This window comes from Nyctibius grandis, chromosome 9 (assembly GCF_013368605.1).
Source record: "Nyctibius grandis isolate bNycGra1 chromosome 9, bNycGra1.pri, whole genome shotgun sequence".
NCBI lineage: Eukaryota > Metazoa > Chordata > Aves > Nyctibiiformes > Nyctibiidae > Nyctibius > Nyctibius grandis.
In genome coordinates this window covers 4029899-4046849 of record NC_090666.1, presented here as the reverse complement: position 1 = coordinate 4046849, position 16951 = coordinate 4029899, and the positions used below count along the sequence as shown (strand labels likewise).

Here is a 16951-nt window from a genome sequence, read left to right as displayed (position 1 = left end):
ACAGCTCACACCCCGACGTACCGGGTTACCCGATGACGGCGATCGACCGCGCCGGCTGCCGCCATGGCGGCCCGAGTGCTGAGGCCGCTGCCCAGGTAACGGGGATGAGCGGCGGTGGCTGCTGCGCTGAGGCGCGGCGAAGCTCTTCCCGCGCATCCCCCTCCCTGAGGGGGTTAAATGGCGCCGGGCCCGCCGCCCCCGCAGCTGCGCGGCTACCCTCTAATGCTGGGGACTGTAACCCACTGAACTGGTATAAAATAGAATTTAGGCCTAGACTCGTCAGGCCTAGATTAGCTTTCCCACTCTAAAATGAGCATGCACTTAAAAAAAACTACGTTGGGGCGCCGGGATGTTAGCATGTAACATGTTAATTGGCTGTGGTTTGTGCTCTTAAGTAGCTAAAAGATAAAGTTGCCTGTTAATGTTGATGCAAGCCAGGTGTTTTAAGTCCAGCAAATGCCGTTGTTAAGGCTCTTCCTCAATAGAGTACAGTAACAATAAATTATTATAATAATTAATAAATAACAGCCTCATCGCTTGACTAATGTGTTCGCAAAATGTCCTTTGAGCCTTGTTACACAAACCCTACGTAAATATACATACACGCAAGGACATGAGGGCAGGTTTGGTGTAGTGGAAGCTTTGGAAACGCACGAGTTTTTGACAAGACCATTTTTTTTAAATTCTAGTATTTAAACGTCCAGTAAAAGGCTGTAAATCTTTAAAAGACACACACACTGCTAAGTATCAAACATATCCCCCAAACTCTTTGTCTTAATACTTCCAGGCTCTCCTTCTAACTTGAAATTGAACTCAGAGAAAACATTAGTAGTTGGCATTGGCATCTGCTATCTATTTACTAGTATGCAAAGAAGTTTCCAACTGTTTTGATGTCAAAATTGTACTCTACTTGATTTTAAATGTAAAACAATTGCATTCAGAAATTTTTCTCACAAAGCTTTGCTTACCTCAGCAATCGTATATTTGGGAATTATGTAGCTGGTTTTAGCTATCATTTTAATATTTCTTTTTCAGGCTGAAGCCATTCAACAGACTGCAAGTAATATTACAACATTTGGTAAGAACAGCACCCTGTTTGACCGAGTTGGAAGCTTTTAGGACTCTTAACTCCCCTGAAACAGACAGTACATGCAACTTCTAATGTGTCTGCTCACAGTGGTTCTGAATGCCATCATGTATTGCTCAGGCATAATGTTGTCCATGTCTTTGAGCACTTTGTTACAAGTTTCTGTTATACTGTAAGTTAAAGTTTAATTATTTTGGCCTTACCTACTTTTACAGTTAAGTTCTATGTTAGCTTCTGGATATTCCTTAAATATCATTCAACTGTGAGTCTGAAATCAATTGTGAAAATAGTTTAGTTACTTATTCTCTACTGTTAAAAATTACGTACAGATAAAGCAACGTGTACCTTTGGTTTTGCAGTGTGAAACTGCCAGTAGGGACACATGAAACTGTCATTGTTATAATTGTTGCAGGTATTTTCAGAGTGTCAAGCCTTAAAGAAGCATGGCTTTGTGTTTTGCTGTTTGTTTGTGTTTTGTTTTTTTTTTTTTTTAAATGAACTCAAATATTGTCAAAGAGTGTGTGGCTCAAAAACTTGTCTGAGGGTTATTACTCTGCAGGACTCAAACATAAAGTGGCTTAAAAGAACTATTTAGGAAATGCAAATGAATCTTGAAGTACAGTGGGAAAGCCTTAGCATACAATTCCAAAATGCATGTTTTATGATCTTAAATAGTGCATTTTGAGAATATATTTCCATAAACACTCTTGTATGTTACCCTAAGGTATCACATTTAGATGATACTGACATCTGCATTCTTTATTTTTTTCTGCATGTACAGAAGATGTCTAAGCATACAGATTCAACAGCTGAAGTGTTGCTGGAAAAGAGAGGAGGTGCAGGAATAATAACTTTGAATAGACCCAAGGTTCTCAATGCAATAAATCTTTCTATGATCCGACAGATTTATTCACAGATAAAGGTTAGTATCTCCGCTTCTACCCATCCACTATGCATGCATTATCTGAAACCAGTGTTAAAATTCAGTCTGACACTTCTCAGTGTACTGATTTAAAGAATGAAAGTCTGTGTGAGTGCATTGGCCAATGAGCTCACATTTATAAGACGGGAAAGAACAGAGAGTTTCAAGCACGTTTGACATGTCTCCTCCTCTTTCTAAGAAACAAGCTGTCAGATAAAGTTAAATTTAGCATCTAGATAGGTAAGAGAAACTCATATTAAAACCAGGACTGAATTAAAAGCAAGCAGTGCTCAGAGTTTATATGTTCTTTTTGACAACACCCAGCTGGTCAGTCAGCATGCACGGATTCCAAGCTATACAGTGGGTTGCCTCTTGATTGGGTGCATGTTTTGTGGCGAGGCTGCTTGGCTGAAATAAAAGGTACAAGTCATGAGGAAGCAAGGTGCTGTCAGTGTCATTCCTTAAAGAAGAACTGTACAGATTTACAGGCACTGTTTCTTCAAGCTAGTGAAGTAATGTGAAATTTTAAGCACGCAAATACTCCTTTTTAATTTAATGATATTACTTATTATATGCACAAAGTCAAACTTATTAGATACCAGTATTTGTTGGATCGTTGCCCACCTTTTGATATTTTGGTAGACAGTTGTGTTGCAAATTTATGCATTCTTTAAAGAAAAAAATACTTAATCTATAGTGCTGAGTACTGTGTGTGAAGCACAACTTTAAAAGGTGACATAATTTTAAGTACAGTTGCTGGTATACAGAAATGTCTTGTCTCTTATCTGGGTACACTTACTTGAATAAGGGATATATAAGCATAGTTTAAGGGGGCAGAAAAGCCCATAAAAGGCATCTTTTTCTCCATATGGTTGCACCACTGCTGAAATCTTGTACCTGTGTATTTCATTCAGAAGTGCCCCCCCATAGTCTTTGTACCAGTGTACATCTGTGCACAAATTGATTTGATCCAGTCCTTGATTAGCATTGATTGCAGTCATTTTGACAAAATCCATAAACAATTTAAATACTCTTTTCCTTGCCGTGCATCTTAGATTTACACAACTTTCATTATTTGGCCTGAAACATTGTTATTATATCTTCCACATTCCCAGCTTTCTGCCCCAGCGTTGCGTACCCATTGAGATTTATGTCGGACCCTGTTTTAGGGAGTGCTGCCTTTCTTCAGAGTTTGGGAGCTCCACACAGGCGTTTTTCTGAAATACTTGAGGCAGCTCTGCTGGTCTCTGATGTCAAGACTGAGTAGGACACAGGAGTGGTAGAAAGACATTTAGCTCTCAGACTTCAGTATAAGACAAACTATTTTAAGTATGGTTTGATTTGCTTTTTGAAAAAAATAAGAATTATAGACAGTATACAGAGAAAGCATTTTTTGCACAGATTTTAATCTTACGTGGAAACATTTACTTCTTTTAGTCTTGGGAGCAAGATCCTGAAACTTTTCTAATAATTATAAAGGGAACTGGAGGAAAAGCTTTCTGTGCTGGCGGTGACATCAAAGGTAAGGACTGTAGTCACTTAAACATTTGACATATCTTTGCCAATTACTACTTTGCATTGATTTCCTTTAGTTACTGTGATTCGGGTAAATGGAGGCTTGCTGCACAATGTTAAGAGAGGAAAGTTGCGCCGACTTGTAACATCTTGATGTGCAGATGCTATTTGAGTTATTTGTCAAGAGACAGCTATTGGAACATTGTATAAAAGAGTAAAAACTGGGTTTTTTTATTAATAACTGGTAATAGTAGCCAGTCATTCCTGGGAAGAGAGGATTCTTGTCTCTGCCTTCTCAGATTTTCATTATTGACAGCTTCTTTACAAGAAGTTTGAAGGGTCCTGATAGGTAGCTCTGTTACTATTGGATAATTTATGTCTGATGCTAGACTTGGAGATGGCTAGATACAGAGCTGACAATGGCAATCAATATATCTGTGATTATTTTGTAAGTATGAACTGTAGGAAGTCTCCAAACTGTGAAAATTAGCAGTTGTTTTAGATTTTAGGTAAACAAGCAGCACAGGTTATTGTAAATTATGCCCTGCTCTAATTGGTTTCTCATTTTTAATATTCAGTCTTCAGTATAATCAGTTTTAAGTGGCTGTTCTATATATTGATATGAAAATGGACTGCACTCTCACAAGAAGCATGTGAGTCTCCAGCATAACACAATTGACTCAAATTTGAAACTTTACATTCATATTTAAGTTTGAGCAAATTTTCTCAAATAAAATAAAGCAGGATTAAGTTACTGTTTGATTGGTGAAGGAAAAAAACTATTATCATGTGATAATTTTTTTACTTGTTATTGTATTTTCTATTAAACTTACAGTTATCTGTAGAATTTTTATTTCTTTTAAGTCATCACAGATGCAGGAAAAGTTGGAGATAGACTGACACAAGTTTTCTTCAGAGAAGAATATAGGCTGAACAATGCCATTGGTATGTTTAACAGCAAATTCTGAAGCAGTACAGTTTTCATAACAGTGACTTTGAATGTAAATTCTCTCTCTCTTTGCTAATCTATAAAAGATTGCAATAACATAATAGAAGTAGTAGTTTGAAGTTTTTTACCAACTTCAATAACAGTAGTGTAACATATCTCATTTTAATACCTTGCATGCAGAATTTGTTTCTTTTGTTTAAACTATTATGATAGCTACCTTATCCCATCCCATTGTTCTGGGTAGTTATATTTGTGCTATGGATGAATTAAGTCTTAGATGCAGGTAGTGCAGTTCTGCACTAAGTATCATTGATCTACTTCAAAGGAGACCCGAGATAAAAATAGATGCACGGAAAATTATTAATATTCAGTCAGAAAGCAGAAGATCAAATTATGTTAAAGCCTTCCATTTAAATAAACTGCATAAATGAATAGTCAAGCTAGGAGTTAACTGCCTTAGTTTCTTGCAAAGAACCTCGGAGTATATGGTCCTAAAATAACTAACAGCAAAGACACTGGGTAAAGTTTACTGGAGTAAAGGATATTCTTTAGGGTGAAAGTCAAGAGTTGAATGTTTTGGTGAGAAGAAACTTCTCCAAACATACTTTGATTGAATATAGTTTGACTTTTTAAACATTGTATCCAGTATTAGTCACTACAGGAGGAGAGGTGAACATGCTGTATATCAACTTAGGTTGACAGAAGAGCATAGAGTTACTAGAGTCATTTCTGAAAAGTTATTTTTACTTCGTTTGACAGTTTCCAGTTTTAGCATGTTTGTCACGTACCTTTCTTGCCTTCATCAAGAAAAAGAGTTTAAGGCTTCATGTACTTGGGAAAAACTAGTATTATCATGGCAGTTGGACTAGATGATTGTTGTAGGTCCCTTCCAACTGACTATTCTAGTCTATTTAAATATTGCAAGGGTACATACTTTAAAAGTTTGGGTTTTTTAAAGTTATTGGGGTGTTCTATGTCTATAATGCATGTAATTACAAAACCTAGATTTTTGATAACTGATATGAGTGTATTCCTTTAAGACTGAGATTTCTGCCAAAAAGATTTGTTTATATCTTCTGTTTTACAGCTTAAAAATACACAGGGGAGCTGCTTTCACAGCATTTGCTATTGGAAAGCCATGCTTCTATGGAAATCTACTTGAAAAGACTAGCATCTAGAGCCCATGCATTAGCTTGTATATTCATGTAAGAACAAAGTTAGAAAATATAACAGAACTGCATCTTTAACTACTAATTTGAAGGATTGAAGGGCCTTTTAAAATACTTTTTTTTTTTTCTTAAACAAGGATCTATAGTTGCTGCAGAAAAGCAAGCAACATAGTTGCAGCAGATGTATCAGCAGTCTGACTTGAAAGCACTGAATAGGAGGCAACGGTTTCATTCACAATGAACTTATGAATCTTTCTGTGAATGATTATTGAAAGCATCAGGTCTTTATTTTCATGCCTCCTAAAGGCCCCAGCAGATAAAGTTAACAGATAAAACCGTGTTACTTAGGACGTTATCATCTTGACCTGCTTGTGCCGCATTCTGGGTTGTAACGTACAACACAGTTGGCAAGACAGAACATGTTTGCATTGCAGTAGTTTATAGTCACATTTTGGCTGAAACCTACCAATGCATCTGGCTTTGCAGTAAAATACTGGAGTGCTGGTACACGCTCTGTGCTGTTAATCCTGGCTATAAGATGGGGTGAAAGGAAAGCTGTTGTGTCCCAGCATCCTACAAAGCTATTTATAGCAACCAGATGTGGCTACATTGTCAGCTACTCACATAGCAAGCAACCTGACATTTGACAGTTGCATAATGTTCTCTTACAACACTCAGCATGCAGTAAGTCAGTAACTGGTGTTTCTTTTCATTGCTTAAGAATTACATGAAGTACCTTCATTATAAGTTGATATTTTACTGTTTAATTTACCATTTATTTTCTGTTGCTCTTGCTGAAGACAGACATGGGGAAATGTGTCATGTATAGTTAGTCACAGGTCCACTCTTGAAAAAAATGTACAATTTTTTTTTACATTTTTTACAGGCACTTGCAAGAAGCCATATGTGGCACTTATCGATGGTGTTACAATGGGAGGGGTAAGTTAAGTACCTTGGTGTGATATCTGATATAATTTGTTTTAGAGTAACGTAATATTCTGTACTTGAGTCAAATGAAGTGCACATAAGGCATTTCAAACATTTAAATTCAAGAACAAACATCATAATCTGAACCTTTGTCTCTTGCTTGTCAGTTAGATTGCTGCTCTTCTAGTGCTTCTGCTGTTCTTTGATAGCTAGTGCAACTGCTTTCTCTGAGGATCTGGCAATTGTGTTGAGAAACAGAGCAGAATCCTGTCATTGTAGAAAACAGTCCTCACAAAGATTTTCAGAATACTGAAGTGTGAGTTTCTAGATCATACAAAAGCTGAGAAGAATTTTCAACTCAAAGGGTATTAAAAAATAGAACTACATAAAAATACAATTAAAAGAACTCTGAAAAATTGGAAAAATGTCATTCTAAGCTATACTTTAACAGACATTCATAACATCCTTTCTGTATTTTTCCAACAAATAATCTGGAAATGCATCTACTTTCTCACCTCCGCCGTACTCCTAAAACATGAGTTATAAGATCCTGATTCCCCCCACCCCCACAAGGCCGCACTTTATTACTAAAGCAGCATGGACAAGACTCCATCACATTGCTAGTTATACTCAGTGCTAATATTGTTTCGGTGATTGTTGGCTCTGAACACCATGAGTAGGTAGCTAAAAGGGCAATACCATGCTTTTCTACATGCTAAAACGCTGTTCTCCTCAGTTTGACATGTTGGATATATTTGCATCATAGCAGGGAGTCAAATACAATGATCTTAAGTTATTTTGAACAACGAGTTTGACAATGAAGTCCATCTGCCATATTGTCACTTAGATTTATATTGTTTTCTTGCACGTCAGTATGATATGGGTGTGCAGTCTATTAAAGATAAGGTTGTCAAAGACAGGATGCAAGAAGTAGAACACTACATGATCCATCACCTGTCATGACTCTTCCCTTTCCATCTTTCCTTACACATTCATTTCGTCTATTTTGGTTGTGGTCTTTTCAGCTTGTGACCTAAACATGCAATAGCTCTCTTCCCCTTTGCTTCTCTGCTACCAAGCCCCAAAGATCTCAGGCAGACAGCCATTTTTTCCCCCCAATCTAGTATACATAAATTGTTTCTAGCATAAATGAGACTAGTCTTGTAACTCTTCTTTCAGAAAAAGTTTTTTGTTGAACATAGGGAACCTGAAAATTTGTGGATAAGAGATAGGGTGTCCATTTATTTTATGGAGTTTTGAATAACAGCACGGATAGCTATGAAAGAGGAAAACTGCCCAGCAGCTGATGTCTTTTTAGAGGTCCTATAGATTGCTCATTATGATTGTGTCCTAAGCAGAACAGAATTTTATCCTTTGAAAGGAAAGTATTTTTTTGGACTGAAAAGAGCATAATGGAGTCAGATGATCCTGCATTACTAAGAATTGTTATTAGTTCCCTTTCTTTTAAAAGGCAGCAGTCAGTCTGAAACTTTAGTTGGATACACACATGGTATCCAAAATGGTATAGGGTACCCAAATTTCAGTGGGACCTTGACAGAGTTTAACTGCCATTAGAGTTTGAATGACAACCTACTTGCTTATCCTCAGTTTGATGATACTCAGCAGTTACCTTCATTTGTGGGTAGGGGACTAGGTTTTGGTTGAGCAAGTATGCAGCCTAAGGGGAAAAAGCAGGTAGGTCTCAAGTTCCAGACTGCTTCTAAACTTTGTTTTAACCTTGAGTGCTATGTAATTTGCACTTGTTAGTACAGCTGCAGTTTACTCCAAGATAATGGCCTTCCTACAGGAGCACATTTTCATCAACACACTTTTTCCTCACTCATTTGCCATACATGTCAGTACCTACTGTTAATTCAACAAAGGTGGTTAGCAGTAGTATTTCTCAACACCGATTGATTTTTGTGTATGTTTTGTGTTACTTTTGAGTTGCCTTCTATGCTTTTCCTTTCAACCACCCCTCCCCTGTCTCTAAGATTTGTTTTGATTCCTCTAAATGGACCAATGCTTGTGTAGGAAAAGTGTGTTAGCTCCCATCTTTCTGCCTCCCTCTTCTCTCACCATTTTCAGCACTGGGAGCTCCATCACAACTGACATTAACCAAATTTAAGGCTTGCAGCAGCTGTTTTCTATTGTAGTACAAATAGGTTCACTGCAGTGGGGTTTTACAGATTAAAACCACTAGAACAGCCCTTGAACTTGTCATGATCATACTGTTATCTTGTTCTGCATCTTGTTCTGCTTGCTGTTTGGAAGTACTTTGTCCTACTGTAATTATTCAGCACAACTGCATTCATACAAAGGAGTTATTCTATTCATGGTATAATTAAGTGCTTTGTTTTTAATCACTCAGATGCTAGGATCTATGTTTTTAATGCAATCAGGTCATATTTCATCTATTTTCTATGCTCAAGATCTGGCTATCTTAGTCCCTATGAGTGGGAGCTAGAAACATTTGTCACATACAAACCACAGTAAATGCCTTTTAAAAAAAATTACATTCAAGTCCTTAGCTTTAGAAGCAAGGGCTTAAAAATCATGGGACACCTCTTAAACACTGCAATTTCACTACAGACCATTTGCCTATGAATGAAAATGCAAGCAGGTCAGTCTCAACCTTGCTCAAAAAAGCAGCACTGTGCATATGGGAGTGCTCTGTTGTTCTATTTTAAACTAAATTAAAAATCAAACAGCGTATTAGAAACTCAGTTATTACGTGCTTAGGTTGTGAAAGTTGCTACTGATGTACAGATATCACAGATTTGCAATGGTAAAACTTGGAATTGTATGAAAAAAATGAACTGGTTCCACTTCAGCATTGTTGGCTGGAGGCTGGTAGATGGCTTTCTTGAGAGCTTAATTAGCCAACAGATGGGGCTGTGGGGCTTGTTTGCTGCACCTTCCTGTCTGTACTCCTGTAGTTCATCACAAATTGATACTCGGTACAAATGTATCTTTTCATCTTTTTGTACTTATTCAGAGCAGTAGGTTCAAGTCACAAGTATGTTTGATGAACCAGAGATGACTGCATTTTACTAAAAAATGTTATAAATTTATTTATAAAACAAGTTATAAATACCACATTTACTGCTAAAGGGCATATACTATTGAAGGGCACACTGGGCATGTATTCTCATGTTGCTAAAAACTACTATTCAAGTTATTTTAGTTGCCTTCAATCCATAGATTTTTATTTCCTTGAAATGAAATACCTGAACAGTAGACAAGAAATGCAGAGTAAATATACTTAAAAAAAAAATATGGCCATAAGTGAGGTCCTAAACTTGGGCTTCTTGGTTCTAGAAAAGTCCAACTCTTTTCCTGAGTTCTTTGGAGATGAATAGAAGTGGGCTTTATAAGCACAGTCCAAATCTATGTTTTTAAATAGGGCTTTGGCACAAAATACGTTACCGTGTTAGATACTCCCTCTAACAGACTAAAAGGATTAATAAACCTGTTTCAGAGCCAGATAAAGTACATTAGACAGATTTGAGTGGTGGCTTTTGGGTGATTGGGCTTAGAATTCAAGGTGAATATTTGACAGCAAAAAAAAAAAAAAAAATACAGGGCATAGACTTTGGAAGTTAATGAATGTGGTCCAGGTTGCTGGGCTAAATTTATGTAAAGCATACTTAAAACTTGAGTGGCATATTGCCAAAGCAGAAGTACATAATTTTCAGGAGCCAAAGGCCTTTAGTTTAGGGAAGAATCTGCAATGGCACGTACAAAGTACTCTCTTCCTTAGTCTCATATTCTAGCTTCCTAAGCTAGGCTTTATTTCAGAACCACGGTGCTAAATAACCATCAGTAATCATACTCACCTCTATTAATCTAGTATTTTTAGACATTAAGTAGGCTTGAGCTTCAGAAAGGCCTGTGGCCATCGGTTTCACAGTTCACTTCTATCCTTTGTGAAAAGCAATTTGCTGCTGTTTCAGGCCTATCGTCCAATATTATTGAATGCTTATGTGTTTAATTGTTAATAAGGCCAAAATAGGCCCTAAAATACTTATTTTTGTACTGATGAGTAAAGACTGTTGCTCAAACATAGGAATTCTTGGCTTTGGACAATTAAATACAGGATTTAATCCTTTAGTCTGACCTCTTACAGAGTGTATTTACTAATTTTATTTCAGCAAGTTACAGATTTATAAAGGTTATGCCATTACGTTACACTTCTTCCTTTAACAATTAATGCTTTGAGTTTTAGGATGAGAAAACATCTTCCTACGGGGCAAGTAGATTTTAAATTAATACAGTAATGTGGAACATTTTCAGTACAGAAATGGAATTTGGTAGAGTTGTCAGCTCTCTTAAATCCTTTGCAAAGCCCTATGCTTTGAGTTATTCCAAGAATCCTATTTTCTAATCCTCATGTTTAGGGAGAGTAATGTGAAGTTGGAACTTCAATATAGCTCGCGAGTTAATGAGATAAAGGTCACCCAACCTTACTTCCATCCCTGACTCCCTCAGATTCTAGGGCCCAGTCTGTGAGAGCGATAGCAGTACACAGTACTGACTGCTTTATTCTCTTCTCAGTGGAGAAGGACCTTCTATAACAGAAAGAATTCTGTTTTTTTTTCTAGCTATCCCACCCAAGTACTTAGGTATTTTTTCAAGTTAAGATTCCCTAGTGTCTAATTTAAGTCTTTAGTACGTGTAATCAATATATTCCTGTCTTAGTCACAGCTCTCCAAGAACATTTGGAGATACTTGCATTCCTTGTTCCCAGCAATCTCTCTTTAATAAGGATAAGGATAGTTATTCAGCCTTTACTATAGAGTAAGTCTCTTGGTGTTCTTGCAATCTTCTGGAATCTCTCCAGTTTGTGTACTTTACAGTTCATTACCAGAGACTAGACAATATTTCAGCTGGAGGACTCATCAGCACCAAGTAGAGCAGAATAATTAATCCCCATATATTACCAGAGATGTTCTGTCACAAATAGCTCATGTAAATAGCAGCCTTTCAAAGCATGAGGCGCTAAGGAGGCCACCACTTCTAGTTATTCTTAAAGCTATTACTCTTTTCTCCTTGCATAACATAAACTTCCATCACAGTACATTTCTTTATCACTTACCTTTTACCAATTTTTAAGTCTTCTTCCTTGAACAGAACTGGTTTGTCAAAGAGGCAGTCTTGTGGAGCTGCCCTTTTCCTCAAAGACTACAAAGAAAAAAAAAATAGCCCTCATTTCCTCCTTCAAAAAACCTGAGTGCCATATCAGCTGGCATTGCCTTTTATAGCTCCACCCCATCAAGCTGATTAGGCTTCCCAGGTGTATTGAATCTAGGCAGTGGGCAGGCTTCAGCCCTTTGGTGCCTGCTGGTAGAGACTCTGCTGCAGCGTGATACCTTAAGTAGTTCTTTTTGCAACAGCATTGCATTATTATTTGTATTAAGTTCGTGGTTGCTATAAACCCCTGAAAAATGTCTAGGCATTTGTTCCATAGAAAACATACTTGTAACCTCTGCATTTGATTTTGCTTTCTTAAGTGTCGTTCTTTTCATTTCGTTAGTTTCTATCTAATTTCTAGAGTGAGATGGTTTGAATGCTGATCTTGTCCTTCAAAGTGTTTGCCTTCCCAAAAAGTAATCTGTAAATTATAGAAATCCTTGTTATTTCATCATCCAAGCAGATCATGAAAATATCAAATAAAACTTCATTAACGATTGGCTTCTGTATGACCTCAGCTAGGGTGCCCTCTCAGTTTGCTTGCAAACTGCTGCTGACTCTTAGTATACTTTCAGATGATTGTGCCCTCCACTTCATAGTGATATCATAGGCTATGTTCCCCTAGTTTGTTTGTGAGAGGAAACTATGCTGTGTATGGGGAAGCATCAAAAACAGCGCAGTTTAAACCATGAAGCTTTTTCAGAATGCTGCTTACTGAGCGACAACATCATTTTAATCAGGGAGTTATGTAGGGGTTCCAGAGAAACAGATGGAGCCAAATTCCTGAACCTACTCTATGGTTTGGAAATATTCCTTTTATTGTGCATCTGACCGTGCTTTCCTTCTAGACTACAGATGCAGAATTACTGCATCTTTTTATGTTGCAGTGGAAGAGTGAACTGAGTACCTAATATTTAGCTTTACTTCTTTTTCAAGTCAGTGCCACTTCATTTTCGGCAAAAAATTCCAGAGGCTGACATTGTTAGGGGAATCTGACTTTGCTTGTAAATCAGATCTCAGGACCTGATATGTAGGTCTTTAAGGCAGAAATTTGTTTAGTTGAAGTTTGCATCTGTCCTCTGTAATTATTCTCTGTTGCATCATGTAAAGTCCATTTGTCTTAGTAAGGGTTTAAGAAGAATTTGACTTTTGGGGAAGGATGACATTTTAACCCTCTTCAGCAAAAAGTGGAACACACCTCTGTTTCAAGCTTTTACTCTGCTTTAATCAATAAAGACTTGTCAAAATTTTAATTAATAATTTTCTGGAGGGAGTTTGCAGTGTTTTATTTAAATTTTAGCCTGTGCAATTTTACCTCACAACATTCTGAAAAGGTTTTATAATCGTAAAAGTTTGTTCAGTAATGCTCTGTATATTTCCAATGTTAACTCTTTATAATAATGTCCTGAAACCTATGGGGAAAGTGCTTGAGAGATTTACATCAGATGTGTAACTTTTTTTGGTAGCAAAGTTCTTCAGCAGGTGAAAGTTAATGCCTAACATGCAAAATATTAGATTAACTGCAAGTGCTAATGAAATCAATCACCAGTGTTTGAAAATAGTTAAAAAAAAATGAATCCCCTGTGCTCTTGTGTGTGTTTAGGGATGTTTCCTGCCCAAAAATGCACATTGGCATGTCACAATAGGAATTGGCCTACTTCCCATGGTTGCCCTGTGTGGAAAAAAACATATTTGCTTATTTCTTAGTTGTTTGAGGTTCTTGCATGGAATAAATAGCCAAAAGCTGTGGAGGAGTTTCCTCCAAAGGTATCACAGGAAGTTGTCATCTTTTTTCAGGAATCTGTATTTCTAATAGAAATCATTCTCAATCACAGAAATAAGAATTATATGAAAAAAAGGCCAGTTCCAAAAATAAAGGAATTTCTTACAAGGAGAGGTGAAGTCGATTTTCAGAAGTATTTTTAGGAGCATTTTTACACTTTGCACTGCTTGCATGTAATTTAAGCGGTAACATTTTTTTCTAATGCTTGTTTTAATAGAAAAAAAACTAAAAAGATTTCCAATTCAATATTCAAAATATCAGCTGCATCTTGCATTTTTCTAAACTACTTAAATTGAAATGTTTTCAAGGGGAAGATGTTCAGTCAGTATTTTGTTTACTTAATATATTGGTTATTTATTAGCATGTCTGTATATTACCTTATGTAACATATTGCCTATATATGAGTGCTCTGACAGATCTGGACCACATTCATCAAAGAAAAGGAGGACTTAGGTATACAGTACAAGTTTAAGAGTTTACTGAAACTAGAAATGTAATTTGCAGTGAACACTTTTCAATAGCTAAATTAATATGATGTTTTCCTGAACAATGTTGTTAGTCTTGCTACAGGTACCATGGGGATTCTGGCAGTATAGTTACAAACGTCTAAACTTACACTTTAGCAGGATTTGGTATACAGTTCTTATGACATTAATATTTCGTATCAAGTAAATTGGTAGTGATGTCATAAGCAGCTTGTATGTTATACATTTTAGTCAAGAGAATTCCAGTACTCAAAGGAGCTGGACTTGAGCAATGGCTGTCCTTATCCTGTCCCATTTTTATTCCGATGGTGTGGCTGTAACTCTTTAGGAATGTTCCTTTCACTACCAGCATACATGTAAAATTTCTGGCATATGTTTTCAAATAACATTTTTTTCCTTGTTTCTTCCAAAATATGTTTTAGAAAAGTGAACATCAATGTTGAATTTAAATTACATATTTGTAAAATTGAATTATTTGGTTTTTTGATTGCTTGATGTTCTGTAGTCAGGACCAAAGCAGCATAAGGAAAAACACACCTTTCTTACTGCTGCAGATAAAACAAAACACAAATAAAATTCTTTATTCCCAGGCTTCACGAGTTAGCCTCTGAGTTAACAGCTAGCTGGACTGCTGCAGTAGGTGGGAGGAGGAAAGGGAGGGAACGTCCCAAAGATTCAGTGGTCCACAGCCTGAGTCTGCCCACTGCCAAAACCAGTTCCCAGCGACGTGAAAGCAGGAGAGAAGGGTCTGCCCTCGCTCTCTGTGCCATTTATGGGTATGGACACTTAGGCAGACAGAGTATTTCCTTCTGAGTAACTTGCCTGGCATTGCTGTTTTCTCTTGCAGACTTGTGAAACAAAATCATTGTGAACATAACACCTGATGTTTGTCTATTCTTTTCCATAAAAAAGTATTTAAATAAAAGTTGTGAGCCCGTATCTAAAACCAAAATTAAAATCTTGTAAACCGTTGAATATTGGCATTTCCATATGTTTAGCTGAAGTGACTGAAGTCTGAACGAGGCAGGTGGGAAGTGTAAAGACAACCAACTGCTTTACTTCATCATGATCTCACTTGAACCATGAGCTGTTAATAGAAAACCTGCAGAAAAAGAAGCCAGACAAATATTATAGGCTGTATTAGTTGCAGCTGCTACATAAGTGTTTCACTTTGTTAGGTGTCTTCTGATATTCCTCAGACATATAAAATACAATGGGGGAGGAAGCTCCCCATTTCCCTCCACATTGTAATATGTCTTTCCGTCTGTTTTTTTTTATTTATTTACTTATAGGATTTATTCATGTAAGTTGTGTGCATATAGCTGTTATACAGAGGTGTAGATAGCAGCATTTGAGGTTAACATTCAAAAACTAGGAAGCATTAGAATTAACCATAGTGGTAAAATCTCACCTTTTTTGCCTGCTTGTGATACAATTTGTAATTAGAGGAATGTGCATTCATGAAGTGCACACAGATATTGCTCACAGAACAAACAGCTATTCATTTATGGTTTAATGTGTGGTGCAAATTTTATTGCAAACTATAGAACTTCTGCTTATTAGTAATATAAATATATACATACGCGCTTTGGGTGACTAACTGCAGTATATAAAAGTTCATGAAAAATCATTATTTTACATAGCACAGCTCTTCTGTACTGTAATCTACATTATTACCCCTTTAACCCTTTTTTACAGCTAGGAAACTGAAACTTAGAAATGTCAGTGCTTCTTGGGACTTCTTTTTCTTCGTTTTTATAAATATGTCATGCCTCTTGTCAGTCATCGTGCTCTGCAACTTGAACATCTTTGGTTTTGTTTCCGTTTATGCTCTAAAATCTGCCCTGAAGTAAAAGTAATTGTCATCCTAAACCTAGATAAGCTGCTTTCCAGTGCTCTCTCTTCCTCTCCCCCTCGCTCTGGAAGCTCATATACATGTACCACACAGAAGCTTGTGGCCCCTTGCCAGTGCTTCAAAGCTGAAGGCAGCTTTTACTGTAAAATAGAACACAGATTTTGCAACTAGTTATTTGTTGTACTTGGAAACAAATCTTTGCGAGATTGACTTGTGTACCACTTAGCTTTTGTAATATAGGCTGTTGCAAACAATGCTGAGGCAATACTAAGAAAGGATTCGCTCTTTGCTGATATTACAGTGTATTTACCATCTGGCACGTTGGTCTGCCTGCTAAGCTCCTGCGTATGATCCTGGGGACAAATGGTGCACTTCATTTTGTAGCTAATCGGACTATAATATCAGCAGCTCTTGACATCAACAAAAAATAACCACTGAATGTTCAAGGATTTGCATGTGATGTTATTCCCCGACGGGCTTATCATAAAGGACTGTCTTGAAGTATTTTAAATTATGGGTCAGTACTGATGCAGTAAGTAAAACTCCTCTCTCCTCCCAAATCGACAATGTCCGAGTTGTTTAATGTACAATTGGAAAAGGAATGGATGCCACTATTTTACACCCAGAAAAGAAAGGCAGACTTCTTGCACATACATTGTGCAGGTGTTGGCATTATACAATCGTATTGCACTTAGTATTTTAGAATTACAGAGTTTGTATTCCTGCACAATGTAATGACATGTAGGTCACATCACAGAGCAAACATCACTTGTCTGCTCTGAGACTAAAGTTGAAGTTTTAAGCTGTACTTTCTAGATTTTTTTTTTCTGAAACCTGTGTATGTTTAAAGGAGGTTTTATTTGTGGCTTCATGGAAAGCTTTCCTACCCCTGCACTGTTGACTGTCATTGCAGAGATTTTTGAGGCTTCTGCACAGATTTGTTCTTTCCGTTCAACATCAGGCTCTTTCTTGCTCGAAGTTCCACTATTTTTCGCTAGTTCTAGGCCTTCATGTAGATGCCCAGTCTCATATTGAGAGTTATGTCATTATTTCCCCCTCCTTCCTT

At 37.0% G+C, this 16951-nt stretch overlaps 1 protein-coding gene across 2 annotated transcripts in view; it reads left to right on the top strand.

Annotated features, from left to right (window-relative positions):
- The first annotated feature begins 10 nt into the window (after positions 1–10).
- The window catches only part of HIBCH (3-hydroxyisobutyryl-CoA hydrolase), a 47799-nt gene continuing 30858 nt past the window's right edge, over positions 11–16951 (top strand). Inside the window, exons 1-6 of one of the 2 annotated variants that reach the window (XM_068407343.1) lie at positions 11–95; positions 1036–1078; positions 1869–2009; positions 3447–3531; positions 4389–4469; positions 6529–6581. In XM_068407343.1, coding sequence (XP_068263444.1) covers positions 64–95; positions 1036–1078; positions 1869–2009; positions 3447–3531; positions 4389–4469; positions 6529–6581 — 435 coding nt within the window. In that variant the 5' untranslated portion in view covers positions 11–63. The remainder of the gene's footprint in view (positions 96–1035; positions 1079–1868; positions 2010–3446; positions 3532–4388; positions 4470–6528; positions 6582–16951) is intronic. The other variant, XM_068407344.1, reaches the window with a different exon arrangement.